The following is an 18,842-nucleotide window of genomic DNA, read 5'->3' on the forward strand; positions in this document are numbered from 1 at the left end:
AGAGGGCATCCGGATTTAAATCGGAGACCTCTTGATCTGCAGTCAAATGCTCTACCACTGAGCTATACCCCCTATGGAGATGTGGGACAGCTCCTGAAAATATCAGGTTGGCATGGATCATTCTTTCCTGTATAACTTAAGATATGGCATATATTTTTTTAAGCCGTTTTGTCCCAACAAGCAGGCAATTTTCTATATCAGATAAACATTGAATGTTATTATAGATAGTGGAAAGTTTTGGAAGTGGAACATATGAAATGAAGCATTTTACCTTACAAAACATAATGCCCTAGGGGGCACCCGGATTTGAACCGGGGACCTCTTGATCTGCAGTCAAATGCTCTACCACTGAGCTATACCCCCTTGTTGGAAGAAATCAAGCACCAGCTATTGAGAAGTATGTAACTTGCATCTATTCTAATAAGCAATAACAGCAATATCTCTGACAGCTGAGGTAAAACTGACATTGGTTTTCTTTACCTATAATGTACGATTTCTGTCAAAGGGTGGAAAATACAGCTCTATAAAAATTAAAAGACCACTTAAAAATGATGAATTTCTTTGTTTTTACTAAATTAAAAACTTGATGGATGATCATAAACTATCAAACCAAGCAGATCCGCTTGAATTTCTGCACCAGGAGTGGCATAAAATTATCCAAAAGCAGTGTGTAAGACTGGTGGAGGAGATCATGCCAAGATGCTTGACAGTTGTGATTAAAAAACATATTTATTCCACCAAATATTGATTTCTGGACTCTTAAAACTTGAATATGAATATGAACTTGTTTACTTTGCATTATTTGATTTAAAAGCTCTGCATCTTTTGGCTTAATTCAGACAATTCTCATTTTCTGCAAATTAATGCTATAGATGAAAATATAAAATGTTGTCTGTAAATAATAGAATAAAACAACAATGTTCATTTTACTCAAACATATACCTATAAATAGCAAAATCAGAAACTGGCACAGAAATCAAAGTGGTCTCTTATTTTTTTCCAGAGCTGTTTTAGGCAGTAAGTGAACAATCAGCTCTTAAAGTTGATACATTGGAAGCAGGATCCTAATTTTTAAAGACTTCATATTAGTGATTAATTTGTTTAAATCATTTAATTCCAACAACATAGAGACACAAATAAGTTTGAGGTGTCTATTTGAGAAAGCAAAAAGCCAATGTAAAGTACAAACCATGTTAACAGGCTAATTAACCCTATTCACAGCTATTTACACCTAATCAGCTCCAACAGTACACAGAAACATACCTGTCAAGTTTTAAATAAAAAAATAAGGGAAATTTTCCGCCGCCCACTTTGAGCCATCCCACAAGGCCAACCAAGGTTTAGTATCCCTTACATTTTAAGACAGGTTTACAAAAAATAACCATCTGTGAACCATTTACAAACTACAATTAGATGATCAGAATCTGGTAGGCCTACCTTTGTTGAACATGGTGCTGTGGGCATACCTACATATGTAATGTATAACACAGCCTAAATTAAAACACTTTTCTAAATATTTACATGAAGTCTTCGCCTTTTTTGGCAGGAATGGCTTCTATCTACTTGCATCATTGACAGTATATATTAACTCCTGTCCTTCAGACTGAGCTTAACCCCGCCCCTCTCTCCCGCGCGCGCACCCCTGCCCCTCTTTCCCTCCCTCCCACGCGCACCCCCGCCCCTCTCTCTCTCCTTGAGTGTGGGTTTATTTATTTTTTTGAGAGTGCGTTGTGTCAGTACCTAAACTATGTTTAGCTTTCGAATTTGTTTTTTGGTTGCACTTTAACCACAAAGGGGACATTTAAGTAAAAACTGAATAAATAAAAACTAGTTTTTAACCATTTCTTTATCATCTTTAAATTTAAAAAAAATTATTCAAATCGAAAATCAGATTTTTTTTTTTTAATCGAATTTTTTTTTGTGCCATATACCCAGCTCTAGTTTGGAGAGCCGCAGATTTTTTTTATTTTTTTTTTATTATTATTATATAATACAGAAATTTACAGGGAAAATATTAACACAGGAGGACAGTGGGAAAGAGGGGTAAAATACTGTAGTTTCCTGGCCAAAAGTCGACAGCTATGCACAGAAACATAGGGGTGCTGTGGGGACACAACACAGCTAACTAGTTTAGCTAACTTATCTTCACTACCTTCTGAAGAAGAGGAGCTGCATCCATGGTTGAAGAATCTACTCCTAAAAAATCCACACAAGCATTCAGTGACGAAATTCTTGCAATAATGATGAATGAGGCACCCGGACCGGAACCGGGGACCTCTTGATCTGCAGTCAAATGCTCTACCATTGAGCTATACCCCCTTGAAAGACGTCCTTAAAATGTGTGGATTCTACAATGTAACAGATAACACAAATGTAAACTGGTAGCCAAAAGCCATTGCTAAATGAAACCCCCCTAAGCAAGGGAAATGATATAGTGGGCACCCAGATTTGAACCAGGGACCTCTTGATCTGCAGTCAAATGATCTACCACTGAGCCATACCTCCTTGAATAGCACATCCATTCAGATGAACTGAAATGCATGGATTTTACTTTGTGAAAGCAAATCTCAACCAAAAGTACACAATTATAAATTGGTAACCTATACGCATTGCTAAACTAAACCACCCTGAGCAAGGGACTTGATATAGGGAGCACCCGGATTTGAATCAGGGACCTTTTGATCTGCAGTCAAATGATCTACCACTGAGCTATACCCCCTTCAAAGACGACCTTATAATGTGTGGATTCTACAATGGAACAACAAATCTTAACCAGACACACATATGTAAACTGGCAGCCAACAGCCATTGCTAAATGAAACCCCCCCTAAGCAAGGGACTTGATATAGGGGGCACCCGGATTTGAAACAGGGACCGCATGACCTGCAGTCAACTGCTTTACCACTGAGCTTTACCCCCTTGAATAGCATGTCTATTCAGATGAACTGAAATGCGTGGATTTTAATTTGTGGAAGCAAACCTCAGTCAAAAGTACCCACTTATAAATTGGTAACCTAAACGCATTGCTAAACGAAACCACCCTGAGCAAGGGACTTGATATAGGGGGCACCCGGAATTGAACCGGGGACCTCTTAATCTGCAGTTAAATGATCTACCACTGAGCTACACCCCATTGAATAGCATGTCTATTGAAATGAAATAAAATGCGTGGATTTTACTTTGTGAAAGAAAACATCAGCCAAAAGTACACAATTATAAATTGGTAACCTATACACATTGCTAAACAAACGATCCTGAGCAAGGGACTTGATATGGAGGGCACCAGGATTTGAAGCGGGGACCTCTTAATCTGCAGTCCAATGCTCTACCACTGAGCTATACCCCCTTGTATTGTAAGTTTATTGAAATGAACTGAAATGCATGGATTTTACTTTGTGAAAGCAAACATCAGCCAAAAGTACCCAATTATAAATTGGTAACCTATATGCATTGCTAAACGAAATCACACTGAGCAAGGGACTTGATGTAGGGGGCACCTGGATTTGAATCGGGTACCTCTTGATCTGCAGTCAAATGCTCTACCACTAAACTATACCCGGTTGAATAGTACATCCATTGAAATGAACTGAAATGCATTGATTTTACTTTGCGAAAGCAAGTCTTAGCCAAAAGTACCCAAATAAAAATTTGTACTCGAATCTAAACTGGTAGCCAATGGAAGTTGTTATCTTTCTTTTATTAGAATCAAGAAAAATTGATAAGCCAGGTTTTGTTGGAACACAATTGGAAAGAATTTTTAATGACAGTTCATTAAAAGGGAAGCTCTTCATCTTAATTTTCTTTTGAATTAAATATAAAAGTTTCATGTACCATACCAGGCCTTTGGTAATAAGCTTCGACACTCTTGATGAAGTCCACATACTAAAGGTACTGCTGTTAAACTGCAGGCCCATTTAAGGTGAAATAGCTTGTTTCTGTTACCAAGAAAGAAGCTTCTCAGGTTCTGTGTTTTTGTACCAAGACAGCCCAAGTTTGAGATCTGCATTTAGGTCACTGTAAATATTTTTGCACTGATTCCCTTACCCAAGCATTACCCAAACTAATGCTTAAGATCCAGCTGATGTGGGATAAGCTAATAGGGTTTCATCCCTTTCAGTGATACACACTCTACAATCTACATTTGCATTAAATGTTTTCCATTAACTAATCTATTCTTAAACAGAAACTTTATTTTAAATTGCATTAACTTGAACATGGCCATGAAGACAGCACAAGATAAACTTTACTGCAGAGATAATAATTTGTAATGTGTTACCCTAGACAGCTTATGCAGGCACTTTACACTTTATGACCTCACAAGAAAACTTTTTATCATAATTTATAGGGGGGTAAAAATGTATTCATCTGTAGAAGCATATTTAGTAAAATATTTTACTTTGTATTGTGCCATCAAATACAGTTTATCACATTGTGTCCCAGCATATTGAGCTACCCATAGACTGTCCAGTTATCTCTATTTACACACTCTATAGCACGCAGCAACTGAAACTAATGAGAATAATGTCCATCCTTTCGTGTGTAACTTTGTCATGAGCATATTATTAAAAACTTGAATAAAACATTTGACCAAAAGAGGGGGCACCCGGATTTGAACCGGGGACCTCTTGATCTGCAGTCAAATGCTCTACCACTGAGCTATACCCCCTTGTGGCAAACGGGAGATCGCGTACTCCTTTGAATCTTCACGAAGCTAAGTTAAGCTAATATTATATGAACACTTTGTATCTAAATTGCAGATACTGTGGTATTAATAGAAATATAAGCGGATAAAATACAAACTGAGGAGCAGGACTGGCTAGCTATCGAGAACTAGTTCAGTTAGCTAACGAACATATTTTGAAAAATGTAAAACCCCACACAGCTTTGACCAGCTCACAAATCATGCAGTTGAGCTAACTAGCTTGGTTAGTTAGCGTTAATCAGGCTACGTGACTTTTCAACCCCCTTTTCTTTAGGTGTCCACTGTAATACTTTGGTATGTTTAGACATGTGCAAGACTACGTTACCCATAATTCATATTTCCTACGCAGCGTAGTGTGTTTTGGTGAACGCTGCTGCAAAGTAAGTACGTCTGCACTTTGCTATTTGCTTCTACCTCTTTATTTTAAGCTTCACAAGTAACAAAATACTCCATAAACATTTGCTACATCCACCACTTCATAATTACTACAAATACAGCTATAGTTCCAGTCAAATGTTTGGACACACCCCTTCTCATTTAATGTTTTTTTCTTAATTTATAATATTTCCTACATTATAGATTAATACTGAAGACATTATAACTACAAAGGAACGCATAAGCAATTGTGTGAAGTAAGCAAGTATTTAACCTCATGTAACTGGTTAAATGCTTAGCTCTCATCTTTTTCAGCTTAAATTGTCAATCATTATATTCAAGTGTCAGAGAATTCCACCAATTATTTTATTTCATATATAAGAGTATAAGGGTATAAAAAAAAAATCTGTTGGAGTGTTTTGTTGTGAAATGTTCTGTTTCTGAGTCATTTCCAGAGATGCTCATGGAGTTGGTGAGAGGAACATGTGTAGAAAAATGCAGCTATAAAATTCTAATCAAAATCTCTGGTCATTTTAAAATGGCTCCATTTGCTTTGTTTGGCAAACATATATTTTCAGCTGACATACATTAAGGTTAAGTGCACATTTTTTATATAGTTAAATAACACACAGGTGCAGGATGTAACCCACTATATATGTACTGAACGCAGTTCTACACTTTGGCCGCTAGTAGGCGCTCCTGCCTCGTGTTCACTGCTGGTTGTCATGGTTACCGTGGCAGCACACATGTTAGCCGCGCAGGGGTGGCCATATAACTTTAAGGCACCGTGTAAAATATCAAAGGGCAAAGCTTTTAAATGAGAAATACATAGTATAGGGCCTTAAATGAATGAACTATATATGTATTTATGCAATTCATTAGTTCCTCAGTTATTTTCCATAAACGGGTCTTCTAAACTTCATACTGTACCTTTCTTTCCTAACGCAGATCCTTCTGTTTCGCGCGGGTTCACACTTTTCAAACACACTACACTGCATTTAGCTCTCACTTAGAAGGCATGTAGTAATGGAAATGTCTCTATCCAAATCAAAAGGAAAAATATAACTTGATACTCCAAAGTTATGAACAGCTAGGGTTACGTGTGTACGTTATTTTTTTTTTGCTGTATCTATATCGTATTTATAATTAATTTTATTTATCTATTTAACTAAACAAAGCTAATTATTTATTATCTGTAGAATGATCAAATGCACAGAAATGTGAAAATTGTGTTTATAATCCCAAACAGTAAATTTTCAGGTGAGCTATACTGTAAAAAAAGATTAAATATATATTTTCTATCAGCAGGAGTGTTCTAAAATAGACATACTGACACTGAACATTAAAGAACACAAGATTACAACGCTAACAAAACTACTACTAAAACTAAACTAAAATTTCTTTCAGGCTAAATACAAATCTCGCCCCCAATTAAACTCAAAACATAATGGGAACACTCCATTGTGATAAATTCTACGAAATATAACAGTACTTTCTGTTTTTTTCGTATCGGGCAGCAGAGTTTTACTGGGGGAAAACCGTAGAAACCGAAAAACGCGCGCCCCCTTCTTGTTCATGGAGGGCGCGTTCACAGCTGCGCCGTCGTGCACGCGCACCCGTCGTGCACGCGCCCTCCGCGTCTAGTCTGGTCGCTCGTTCGCTGACAGCCAGCGGTGAAAACATCATCAGCCACCGCCTGCACTGGATACATTTACAGACAAACCGCGGAGACTTTGGGGCGAATTACCGCTTTTTGTTTTTATATTAGTTGTTCGGTAAGAGCGTTTCGCGTGTTTATTTGCGGCCTTGATTTTTCCAGCGGAAAGATGAACCCGTTGTGTAGTAGATGTAACCGAGTCGTGTATCCTACGGAAAAAGTGAATTGTCTCGACAAGGTAAGCGAACCAGGAATTTGAAGTGGGTACTCCGGGCCCAGAAAGTAAAAATCCATCCCGGGATTTTGTCCTAACTGTGTGGTCAGCTTTGCTGCAGGTGAGCTGTCTTGGCAGTTGGAACAAATACGTGGAGGCAGATTTATAGTTTGTGGACCTGGACTACCAATATCAACCAGGCATTAATGTACTGCAACTAGAGCTGCATTATGATGGCCGTATGGCTAACTTAACCGCACAAATAGCTAGTTTATTATTAGAGCGGCATTTCAGTCCTTTTTTTCGTGGTTTTCACTGTTTTTCGGGTCGAGCAGAACGGAAGAGGAGGACCCAGCCAGCTGAGCTGTAAGCTAGGTTAGGTTAATGTTAGCGGGCTAAGCTAAGCTAGCGTTAGTTACGGTGGAGGCAGTGAAGCGTAGGCTGGTAGATAGATAGCTTGCTATCTTAAACGTAAGCTAACGTAAGCGCTATCCAGCTGTTTTGTAACCTAGCTATCATACGTATGTAGCTACACTATAAGAGCCAGTTTATTTGCTAGCTAACTAAATAGCAGTATAGCTATTTGCGAACGTTATAGGCTGAAGATGTAGATGTAGGTATGGAGTTTGGCAGGGTAACGTGTCTGTTATGTAGGTTAGCTATGTGAGTGCAGCGTTAGCTACGTGTTTCTATGTGGACTGGCGTTACAGGTGATGTCGTAAGGCTAGTTGTGTTAACTTAGTAGCTATAGATGATTTATTATGAACAGAGCAATAGAAATAAGCAGAGAATGTGTGTATCTGTGTGCGGCCTTCTCTGTGCTGTACAGGAGGGAGGAATCTGACGTGTCACTGTCTGTCTTTTGCTGCTGAATTGACTAACGCTAGGTTACTAAACAAACGCTCAGACTACAGACTGGCGCCCACCCACTCCAGCATGATGGCAGTGCTGTCAGTTAATATTAAGGATGAATTGTATAAAACAATTCTTACATTGCAGTATTCTTTTCTGTTCTTCTCACTGTTCTTTCTTAAGTCTGAGCTTCTGATAGGTATTTAAATGTGAATGAAAGATTTGTATTATTGGTGCCAATCCCTTAAAGAATACCTGCATTAATCACAACAATATTCTACTTAACTGTATAATAGGGTAGTTTATATGTTTTTTTTTTAAACTATATTATTGTAATGTGCTGAGTTACTGAGTTTAACTAGAAAATAAACACTAGTGTAGCTCCATATTCCACCTTCAGCAGCTTAAATTGAGGAAACATGCCAACAGCTGTGTGTTGAATGTGCATAAAGAAAAAGAGAGCATTCACCTCAGCATAAGTAAAAGGTAATCTACCTTCTGGACTCAACAGTAAGCATTGCTGTGTTGTATTGCTAAATAAAACTTCTAATGCATCAGCAGGCTCAGTCAATTTTGTTGTGTGATTAATTTGTGCAGCTAAAAAGAATACATTAACTACATGCGCTGGCGTGTTAATGTTGACAGCCCTAATATGTGGGTGTGTATAATAAAGTGATAAAAACACAGGACAAAAATTAAACAGAAATAAATAGTTTTACATATCATAGTATTAAAAAACTGCACTATGGATGCATCCAGGATTGGAATAAAATGAAAAGATAAGAGAGTGGGTAGGCGGAATCTGTGATAGATATGTGAAGGATAATGATAACTAAACATCAATATCAGTTTGCTTTACCTGACATTGCACATAGTCTGTTTGGATTATTGTACATATACACATTGCAGTAACAGTGTTAAAGCGGTATATTTAGTGTAGCCATAAAACACCAATCATTCACTCAACCAATTGCCTTCATTATTGTTTCATTTTGTTTCTTTGGGAAGGTTATGTAAACAGGAAACCTTTTTTCCCCAAAAAGGACAAATACATTCTGACAGCATTGTGACAACCTACTGCAACTAATGATTTTTTTTGGTAGTTGCTTTTCCAATTAGTTCAATTAGTCAATGATTATTTCTGCCATGCTCTCAATCTCTGTTTCTTGTGTCTACAGCTCCTGTTCCAAGCTTTTTATTGTTTCAAAAACAATAGAAATAAGTAAATGTGGGATTAGACTGCCCTTTAAATGTATAAAAGACATTTAAAAGAGAAAGGTTGTGATATTTAGCCAGAAAATATGTAATCTGTTGTGTCTGTCATTTTTGGTGACCAAGCTAAGTGTGTAAGAGTGATAGAGCAGCCCTTAACCCTCCTCCATTGCTTTTCTGTTGGTTTGTGTTGGTGTCTAGTGCCCACAAAATTGCATCTAGATTAGTTGTTAATGCAAACAGTAAATTTTTTATTGTCTTTTTTAGTGAGACTCTACAGGAGGCCTCCTCAGGTGAAGGTCATGGTGTCAGGTCAAATCAAGGAAAAAGTACAGCCAGTTCTTTTGGTTTAGATTTGTTGTCAGGCCAGATCTTTTGTAATCAGAAAAATGATACTGCTATTGTACCTAGTGGCATAACTATTGTGTGTGGACAAAGAATGCTAAGTATGTATTTTAATGTATTCTATTACTGTAGATATTTTCTAAGTATGGAGGATTCTCATTTACAATTAGCATGTAACTTCTGACATAGAGGCACAGTGGACAGGTAAAATGAAATCCTGTTAGTATTCATGATGAACATGATGAATAAAGGCTGGTAGTTGCTGATTAGTGTCCTGACTTGAGACATTGTAAATTACTATAACTTGCGGAATTACCTTAAGCAATGCATGGAATCAGATTTTACCGATATTTTACATTGATTTTTGATGACATTATTATTGTACTCTGAAATAGTAGAATATTTAGCTAGATTTCATTCATTTGACTGCATATGTACACATTTCTCTGTGTAGTCAGTCTAAGTGGATATCTTTAAAAACATTTTATAAATTTGCCAAATATTTTTGTGGCAGATACGTAGATAGAAATATTGGATATATGCATTAAGCCAGAATTTACTAATAAATGGTTTATAATGTCCAATTGTCCTGACTGTTAGTGTTGACTGTCATCATATTAATCATGTTTATACCTTATCATAAGCAGGCGTACACTCACGCTTTCATCTTGGTGTACAGTATAAATATAAAACACTCCAGATATTATACCATGGGATCCTTTTACTTTACATGTTTCAGGTGCAGTTATTTATTTTATAGCATGTTCCTTATTGTGTTTACCTGCTAATAGAAGACAAAGGTAAAAACTAAAGGCCATTTAAATGTCATAGATGTTGAGTTTCCACCAATGTAGAACTGGTGGAACCTTTCTACGCATTTCCACCAGTAAAAAATAAACCCTGAGTGTCAAAAAGTTCAAATATTAGGTTCTTTAGCCTGAACCATGAGCCGGTGTGCAACTCCCTCGGTTGATATATTATGCAATGTATCTTCAGTTCCACTAAATTTTATTTTAAAGCACCAAGATTTTAAACAGAGAACCAAATGGTTCTTCTTTAGCATCACTCTCAGAACCCTTTAAAGCATCTTTAATTTTGCAGTGTATAATGGGACCACATGCAGGTCTTTATGATTTTCGCTGAACATGTAATAATTTGGGTAAGATGAGAAAAAAGTATGAATTATGGGGGTCAGTGTACCATTTATTTGTTTGATTTTCTGACTATTTAAGTATACATTTGAGAATAGAAAACTGGGTGTAAACCTTCATTACTAAATGTTGTTCACTTGGTATAGTAAAGAAGATTTTTTTTATTTCTGACACTTAGAATTTAAATTTTAGGGAATATGCAAAAAAAAATGACTTAATTTTCGTTTTTTTTATTTTGCAGCAAAAGTAGGTTGGGTTATACCGTCAGATTTATGTTACAATATGCAAAAATGGAAAAATCATAAAATGTATTAAAATTCTTTTCCTCAGATTCAGATTGTGAGAGACAGAATTGAGAAAATAAATAAATTGGAAAAAAAACTCTTTTTTTATACAAAATGGAACATTTGGGATTAAATTCCAATATTCTATTTTCAAATTTAGTCTCAAATTGATTTGTTAAATGTTACACTGATTTAGGTGGGTTGTAAGATAAGTTGCTGTACTATTCTTCAAAGCAACTTATACTAAAATAAAATTACCGGATAATATAATACTATTTTAATAAATGCTTCGTCTGTGACATCTTGTATTAGCAGGTGTAGACAAAAAAGAAACATGATGAAATACACTATATGTTAAAAGTTTTGTGAACATCTCTCCAGATGAATGTGTTCAGCTAGCTGCTTTAAAAACGTTTGCCAGGCAACAACCAAACCAGAGGGGGAAAAAATACCACATTTATAAACTTGTTAACTGATTTAGACCAGAGCAAATGAATTAAAGAGGTGAAAAAGGCCTTAGTCAAAGTTTAAGTTGTAAACATAAAATTGAGGAAGGCAGTAAGTGTATAAAGTGCAGTTACTTCTCTTTTTTAAGCAGTGCTTTTTTGCTAAAGAGCAGAGGAAAGCATGCTCTGTCTAGGTGCAATCTGTGTAGGTTATGTTCAACTAAAGACTGATAGTAGACAAAAGGTTTATAAACTCTAACTAACCTAAAGTATAACATCTCACTGAAGCTACGGAAGTCTGATTACAAGGCTGCTGGGTTCTGGTGTAATAGTGCATGACCATTGCAGGGCTGCTGTAGAGGAAATACGGCTGTAAATGTGTTGCACCTTCAACTTTAGCCATAAACTCGGCTACTACAAAACATTTATCATTTGGCCTAGTTGTCAAAGGAAGTCTTGCTCCACTCCTACCCCACCCTCCACAGCGCTTCAGCATAGCAGTTTTCTGTTGTGGTGAAAATAACACTTTACAGTCACTGCCTTCTCTAGAAAATAGCCTGAGATTTCTGCAAGGGTGGGGTCAACTTTATTATGTACAGGGGCCTTGTGCAAGCGAGAGGGAGCGAGAGAGAGAGAGAGCTCAGAGGCTTAGTGATAATGTGTGTAATGGACTTTAAAGAAATCGATTGCTGTCAGACAGAGTAGCTTTGGTCAGAATAATCATGAATTACGACTGCTGGGACCACTTAAGCATTCAGTGCATTTTTAAGCGAAAGCCATACAATTTGGCTCTTAATTAAATAATATCCCAATATTTTGGTATTTTTTTTGCTACTGCAACACAGTAAATGTTGAATTTTCAAATACAAGGTGAGTCAAAAGTCACAGGCGGCATTTGTCTAGATGGCGGCCATGTTTTGGACATAGTCTAAAAGATAGGCCCTCTCACCCATTAATTACTGGGGTATTCAGATATGTTGTTTTCCCTTTGGTTTCGTTTCCCTTTCTGACATAAAAGCGTCCTGCAACTTTTGAATAACCTTTAGTATAACACTGTTAAACATTCAGTAAAAACCATAAAAAATCTGTACAATTTTATACACAATAGGGCCCTATGAAATCTGTTTTATTTTTTGGCAAATTAATTTTTTTTTTCTGTTTTTGTTTTTAACCATTTTTTCTTCCCATTTTGGATTTTTAGGTTTTTAATAGTGCTGCCAGGAGATGTATCCAAATATTGACATGCTCTGTTATTACCTAATCAAAATGAATTCCATTTTTTCACAATGAATTAGTAAGTAACAGATTAAATTACATAAAAAGAAAAAAAATTACAAAACAATTTATAAAAGACGGTTACACATGTCAGGGGTTATTTTTTTATTTATTTTTAGATTCTAGGCTATTTAAATATGTCTTAAAACGGTAAATTAATAGCTGAAATATGTTGCTCTGTAATAATAAAACATACCAGCACTGCTTAAAATGTTTTAAAATGAGATTTAAGTATTATCCAAATAAATAAAATTGGATGTTATTTATTATTTTAGCATATTTGTTTTTATTTATGTTAATTATCAACCCTGGTGGCTTTCAATTTGAAGCCAAAAATGGCGAATTAGCTTAACAGCTAACTGGCAATGCTAACTGGCAATGCTAACTGGCAATGCTAACTGGCAATGCTAACTGCTGATGCTAACTGCTGATGCTGTCAGCTAACTGGCAATGTTCACTGTATTCTGAGCTGAATTAATAGCTGATTGTTGACATCAGAAAAATGTTACTGTGCAGGTTAGATATGGTAAGTTGTGCTGTAAGATGTGATCTGTGTATGATGTCTGTACATTACACTGTTTTTAGTTATGAAGGACAGAACAACAGCACCAGGCTACACTGTGCTACACATAGCACAGTGTATTGTGAATTTAATGCATAAGAGACAAGAGAAGAGATGAAGCACAAACTCCATAACCATCGCCACACTGGCTAATTTACACACATGCTCTTTGAAATCACACACATCCTGTCATAGTCTTTTACCCAGGCTTTCAGTCACAGAGCGCTGGCATTTTCCTGCCACTGAAGAGAAGTAAACCATCCTGTTGTCATTCCGCTCCAGCAGCCATGTGCTCTGTCTGACATACTCTTAGGCAGAACATCTCAAAAGAACCACACCCAAAGTCTGTCAGACAGCGGCCATTTGAACCACCTCAGAGGTCTGCCGGCCTGCTTCTCGGTGACGTCTGTAGCAGCAGGAAGCTCTTAGGAAAGTTCTCGGGCAGGTAGCCACTCAGCTATTTTCAGCACAAGTGTCAGTCTTTTGTGGCAGAACGGCGTGGCCTGAACTTCTTGTCTGAGGTTTGCACTGAGTTTGGAAGTGGGCGTAGAGATGGATAGCAGTGGGCAATATAATTGTGTTTTATTGATATTGTAATGAATTATATCACAGTATGCCTGTATGAAAGTGGTGTGGAAATCACTAGTTTTAAATGCTTCAAATGCAAATAGAGCATAAATGTTCAGCATGCATTGAAATAAGTTCAGTGCCATTTTTTAACAGTAAATAAATTAATAAATTTTATTTTAATATTACAATATTTCAGGGTATTTTTGATATATATGAAAAATTTAAATATGTTTGGTGACTAAATCCAGATTTTAAAAAATACATTTTAACAGTACACTACTGTTACTGGAATAAAAATGTTACACAGTTGCATTATTTGAACAACACAGAACCAGCGGACGTAAGCAAAGGGCAGAAGATATATCAGTCCATTTGGACTGAAGCCAAAAGTGGGCTGGGAGAAACGACCTAGGCCTTGTGTTTACAAGCCAAAAGGGACGCCAGATTTTCAATAATTAGTGAAGTGAAAAGTAAGATGTTTGAATTTCAAATGCAGCTAAATTAAAGTAAAAAGTCACCAAAAAATGGAAATACTTCAGTGAAAATACACAAAAACCTATTTAAATAGAGTGATGAATTATATTTCTCTTATTGCTGTCCGCTCAGGCAATGATACTTTCACTCCAGTTTTCCTAAATATTAGTGATTAATTGAGATTTGTGTAGATAAGTTACTGTTAATGAAACATTCATAACATACTTTTTTTTGTCGTAAATGATAGTATGATTATGTTACATTATATTTCTGTAATAAATATATAAAGTAAGTTTGTCTGTTGCAGTAGTATATTCTTGGAATAAAAGGTCATATCACCAAGAATATTGTTATTGCAAAAATACCCTGAATTATTGTGATATTATTTTAGGGCCATATCACCCACCTTTACTGGCCAGTGTACTTGTGGCGAGTTTAATCAAGTTCATTGGAAGTTTTGCCCGATCCACAGCGTTAAGCAAACTGGAATGACTTCTTAGAAGGCTTTACCACCCTTAGTGGACAACAGAGTGGAATAGTAATGATTATGACCAGCAGTCTTGCTAGAACTGTCCGTATAAACAGTCAATTGACTGAAATCATATCCATATTCAGTGCAGGAGACCCTATATTCATGTTTCACAGGTCAGTGCAGCGTACTATTGTTAGCTTTTATGGCACTTGATACTAGTTCCTAGTGGTTTTGGTAATTGAGAATAGGATCACATTTTCTCCACAATTTGTGATTCTTTGAGAGTCAGGGTCATGCACTCCCTATTGCTAAATCTCTTTAACCACTTCCATCCTTTGGGCTACCATTGGGGCTGCTGCTTTAAGCCACTTCCTTTTTTACAGCTATATTGATGTTAGCTGCACATATTTAAAATTCATATTTGTCCTTCTCCCACCCATCTCCCTGAATGAGACCCAAGTACAAAGTAACAAATATATGTAGTAAATCCAGCTGTAGAATCGCAGATATTGCTTTCCTAACCTCTGTCCAGTAGGATAATTATATTCAGGCATGAGTGAAAAACCTGTGTGTGGTCAGGAGCCTTTTCACCACAGTTTTACCAATAAGCATGGTTTCGCTTCACTTGCTTCCAGGTTTTTTAGGGTGATACAAGGAAGCACATATCTGACAAATTTCCCTCCATTCTAAACTAAACATTCCTCATCTGTTCAGTTTATTTTCCTATTATATTTTTATTTTTAATACAATTAGTTAGAAAGTAAAATAGATTCTTGGAGATTATTCTGTTAAGGTTATTTACAATAATCCCTAATATTATTATATATTATTATACATAAAATAATATAAGTTAGATATTGATTATTCATAGTACTAATATTAAGGTTTGTGAGCCAATCTAGTCCTCACTGTAACATAAAGGACGACAGATGGACAGCAGGTAGGGGGGCTGCTCTGTCAATTCAATATTTCAGACAGACTGAAGAAATACACATGGCATACTGTTGGAGTAAAATGTATGTTATAGAGTCGTTACAAGTGGTAGAACATTAAACAACATTTAGAACCTTTTTAAACTCTGTATTTTTTCATTTCAGTTTATTAAAGCATTCATACTAACAAAGATACTGTGTTTGTAACAAGAGCTGTGGTTTACAGTCTCCTAATCGTAACAATCTGGCCACAGTCCAACACATTATACATTAGAGAAGTTGTCATGATACTTACAGTGACAGGTTTAGCCATTTACTGGCATAAAACTAAACTTTGTGCCTCCATCTTCAGAGAAGAATAACATTTATTTCTATAGGACAGTATTTTGTGGGTTATCTGTATGATATCTGATCATAAATCCCACAAAATATCCAAAACAACACAAAAATATACAGAAAGATCACAAAAAGATTTATATGCTAGGATGATTGTGGAAAAGTCAGAATAACGATATGCCCAAATTGCGAAAAATAAGTGATTGATAAGGTTTTTTTTTTTTTAATAAACAATGACATAGCAAGCCATAGGTGCCTCTGGCGTGTCAAGTAATACATGATACTGTTTGATTAGTTTATTTTTTATTTTTTGGCATACTACATACACACAATGTTTACTGTTACCACTTTTACTCCAAACATTTGTCCATTACCCTGTACTCCCAAATTATTGTTTACTCCATATACTACCCTATTGGCCACACAATCCTTCAGCTTGTACTGTATAAACAATGGTGACTCTCTTATCTGTTGGCATGAGTGGCTGTTGACTGGTAATATGTGACCCTGTGGATGGTCTAGTCATGACAAATAGCTTTTTAAAGGTTGATTTAGACATTCTGAAATGCAGATTTCAAAGCTTGCCTAGAAAATGGCTGTGTGCTGCTTTCCCAGAACTGTCTGGTGGGTTTGCACTCCCAGATGTAAGGCATGTTGTCGGGGAGGCACAGAGAATTCAGCTCTCAAGTGGGACACTGTCTGTCCTGCCCAGCAACATTCATTAAAAAAGCTGGCAAATGGGTGTAAAGATGTTTTAGTTAGGTTTCTCTATTTTGCTTGTTTCAATGCTGCATCTGATCACAGTCCATCCAAGTTCCTTTGCATAACTGTAGTGGATAGAAGCATGATTTACTTCACATTTTTTTTGCAACTTTTTTTGTAACTGCACTTAAATCTTGCTTAAAGTGTAGATGGAAACCCAACCTACACCAGCGGTTTAAAGTGCTGCCACTATGAGCGGGAGGTTGCAGGTTCGAACCCCAGCTCATGCAGCTTCGCCATCAAGCTGCCGGTGGAGCAAAATTGGCCTTGCTCCCTCCAGGTGGGTAGATGGCGCTCTCTTCCCACATCACTCCTAGGGTGATGTCTGCAGCACAGGGCGTCTGTAAGCTGATGTACCGGAACCAAGTCCCTGCGTTTTCCTCCGAGCACGCTGGCTGCTCGGTAATGCTGCATCAGCAGCAGCTCGAAAAGAAGCAGTGGCTGACTTCACATGTATCGGAGGAAGCATGTGTTAGTCTTCACCCTCCTGGTGTGTTGGGGCATTACTAGTGATAGGGGGAGTCCTAATGAGTGGGTTGGGTAATTGGCTGTGTAAATTGGGGAGAAAATGGGAAAAAATTGAAATAAATTTAGATAATCACTATGTATCTCCTTGCTTACAGTACTGCAATATATTGCAATATATTGAATCGTAACCCCTGTATTGTGGTATATCATATTGCCAAGTTCTTACCAAAACACAGCCCTACTCCTCAGCGATATCATTTGGTTTACAGTTGTTTGCACTGATTATTGACAGGTTTTTTATATCGGTGAGGTGTTCACACACACTTATTCACACACATACAATCGTGCATCAGTGGACATTAAGGTGGAATGCAGGACAGCAAGTTAGGTGAAGCAGTTAAGTTGAGTCTCTTTTCTTGGTCCGTGTTATCACTACAGCCAGTAATGACTTTTGAACTGCACCCATATAGCACTTCACTGGAAGGGTTTTTGTATTGCAGGGTGTTTCCCAGCTGCATTGTTCAGTGCTGGAATTCTTCCCTTAGCTGGAAAAGAAAGTGGTGATGTCATTCAGTCTGCAACTACTGAACTCACTCACAGTTAGATCAGTATTTCTACACTCAAGCCATGCCAAAATATTTGCAGTATTTTTTACAGTCAATAAAGACTAGCACTTTACCAGCCAAAAGAGGAAGCATAAATATTGATGTACATTTAGCGTAGAGATACGACTTGGCGGTGGAATTTTTGTGAAAAACAAACGCGCATCTGTAGGGTCTGATCATGACACACAGCTCAAAGGATGTTTTAGACATTCTGAAATTCTACATGTCTTTGCACTGCTTTTCAAAAACTGTCTGGTGGGTTTGCACTCCCAGATTTTGTATGGAGATTTGGTTGTCAGAAAAATCAGTCTCTATTGGGTGGGCCACAAATGACTGTAGAAGTTAAATCTCATCATTGATTCAGTATATCTCCACGCAACCAACGCCATATTATTTGTGCTGTTTTTTTCTTTAATTTTTTTCTGTACATTTAAAAAAATAGCCCTTTTCCAGCCAAAAGAGGAAGCACAAATATTGGCATACACTTGGCATACAGATATGACATGGTGGTGGAATTCACTCATAGCAAGTGTGAAAAACGAGAGCAGAATGGCCCTTGGTAAGAAGTCTCTATCTGCTTCCTCCTCCTGATAATTAATTTTCATGTCCTACTCTGAGCAGTGAGTATTTTTAGTCATAACCAAGCTCTGAGTGTGACTCACAGGAACATCTGAGAAGATTTATAACCACGAAGACAATGCTTGAATGCTTCTTTATGAATATGGATATATATGCTCTGTAAGACCAACACACTGGATCTACACATAAATTCAAATCTGTATTCTTTATTTCACGTAAATAGCTCTTATGTGTGGTAAGTATGCACCTAAATGTGACTACTGCACCAGTGTAACCTTTTTGTACATATGCCAACCGTAAGAATTGCTTCAAAGTATTTACCACACTGTAAAAAAGACACTGTATAATGTACAGTACCTTGCTGCCAGCAGTTAGTTAGTAGAATGGCTAGTAGCTAGTAGAACCATGGTTTGATTCATCTGCAGTCTGTAAGCACTTTTCTAGATGGTTCAAAGTTTCAGTCCAATTACAGAAAGTTGTTACAGTTTCTGAACCAACCAGAGGAAAAATATTTGCTGTTTTGCCGAAATCTGACTTCTCCTGATTTGCAGGTGCATCACGCAGTAGAA

The 18,842-nt window shown here is 36.9% G+C and overlaps 1 protein-coding gene and 5 non-coding genes across 6 annotated transcripts in view; 1 reads left to right on the forward strand and 5 right to left on the reverse strand.

Moving 5' to 3' along the window:
* On the reverse strand, positions 1-72 carry trnac-gca (transfer RNA cysteine (anticodon GCA)). Its single transcript has one exon. It is a non-coding gene; the product is annotated as a tRNA-Cys (tRNA).
* A 219-nt stretch (positions 73-291) lies between these two features.
* On the reverse strand, positions 292-363 carry trnac-gca (transfer RNA cysteine (anticodon GCA)). Its single transcript has one exon. It is a non-coding gene; the product is annotated as a tRNA-Cys (tRNA).
* Positions 364-2,244: 1,881 nt separating this feature from the next.
* On the reverse strand, positions 2,245-2,319 carry trnac-gca (transfer RNA cysteine (anticodon GCA)). Its single transcript has one exon. It is a non-coding gene; the product is annotated as a tRNA-Cys (tRNA).
* Positions 2,320-2,647: 328 nt separating this feature from the next.
* Positions 2,648-2,719, reverse strand: trnac-gca (transfer RNA cysteine (anticodon GCA)). Its single transcript has one exon. It is a non-coding gene; the product is annotated as a tRNA-Cys (tRNA).
* A 1,875-nt stretch (positions 2,720-4,594) lies between these two features.
* trnac-gca (transfer RNA cysteine (anticodon GCA)) lies at positions 4,595-4,666 on the reverse strand. Its single transcript has one exon. It is a non-coding gene; the product is annotated as a tRNA-Cys (tRNA).
* A 2,019-nt stretch (positions 4,667-6,685) lies between these two features.
* lasp1 (LIM and SH3 protein 1) overlaps positions 6,686-18,842 on the forward strand; it is a 29,076-nt gene continuing 16,919 nt past the window's right edge. Inside the window, exon 1 of the mRNA XM_022672325.2 lies at positions 6,686-6,972. Coding sequence (XP_022528046.1) covers positions 6,904-6,972 — 69 coding nt within the window. The 5' untranslated portion in view covers positions 6,686-6,903. The remainder of the gene's footprint in view (positions 6,973-18,842) is intronic.

This window comes from Astyanax mexicanus, chromosome 19, assembly GCF_023375975.1.
Source record: "Astyanax mexicanus isolate ESR-SI-001 chromosome 19, AstMex3_surface, whole genome shotgun sequence".
NCBI classification, from domain to species: domain Eukaryota; kingdom Metazoa; phylum Chordata; class Actinopteri; order Characiformes; family Acestrorhamphidae; genus Astyanax; species Astyanax mexicanus.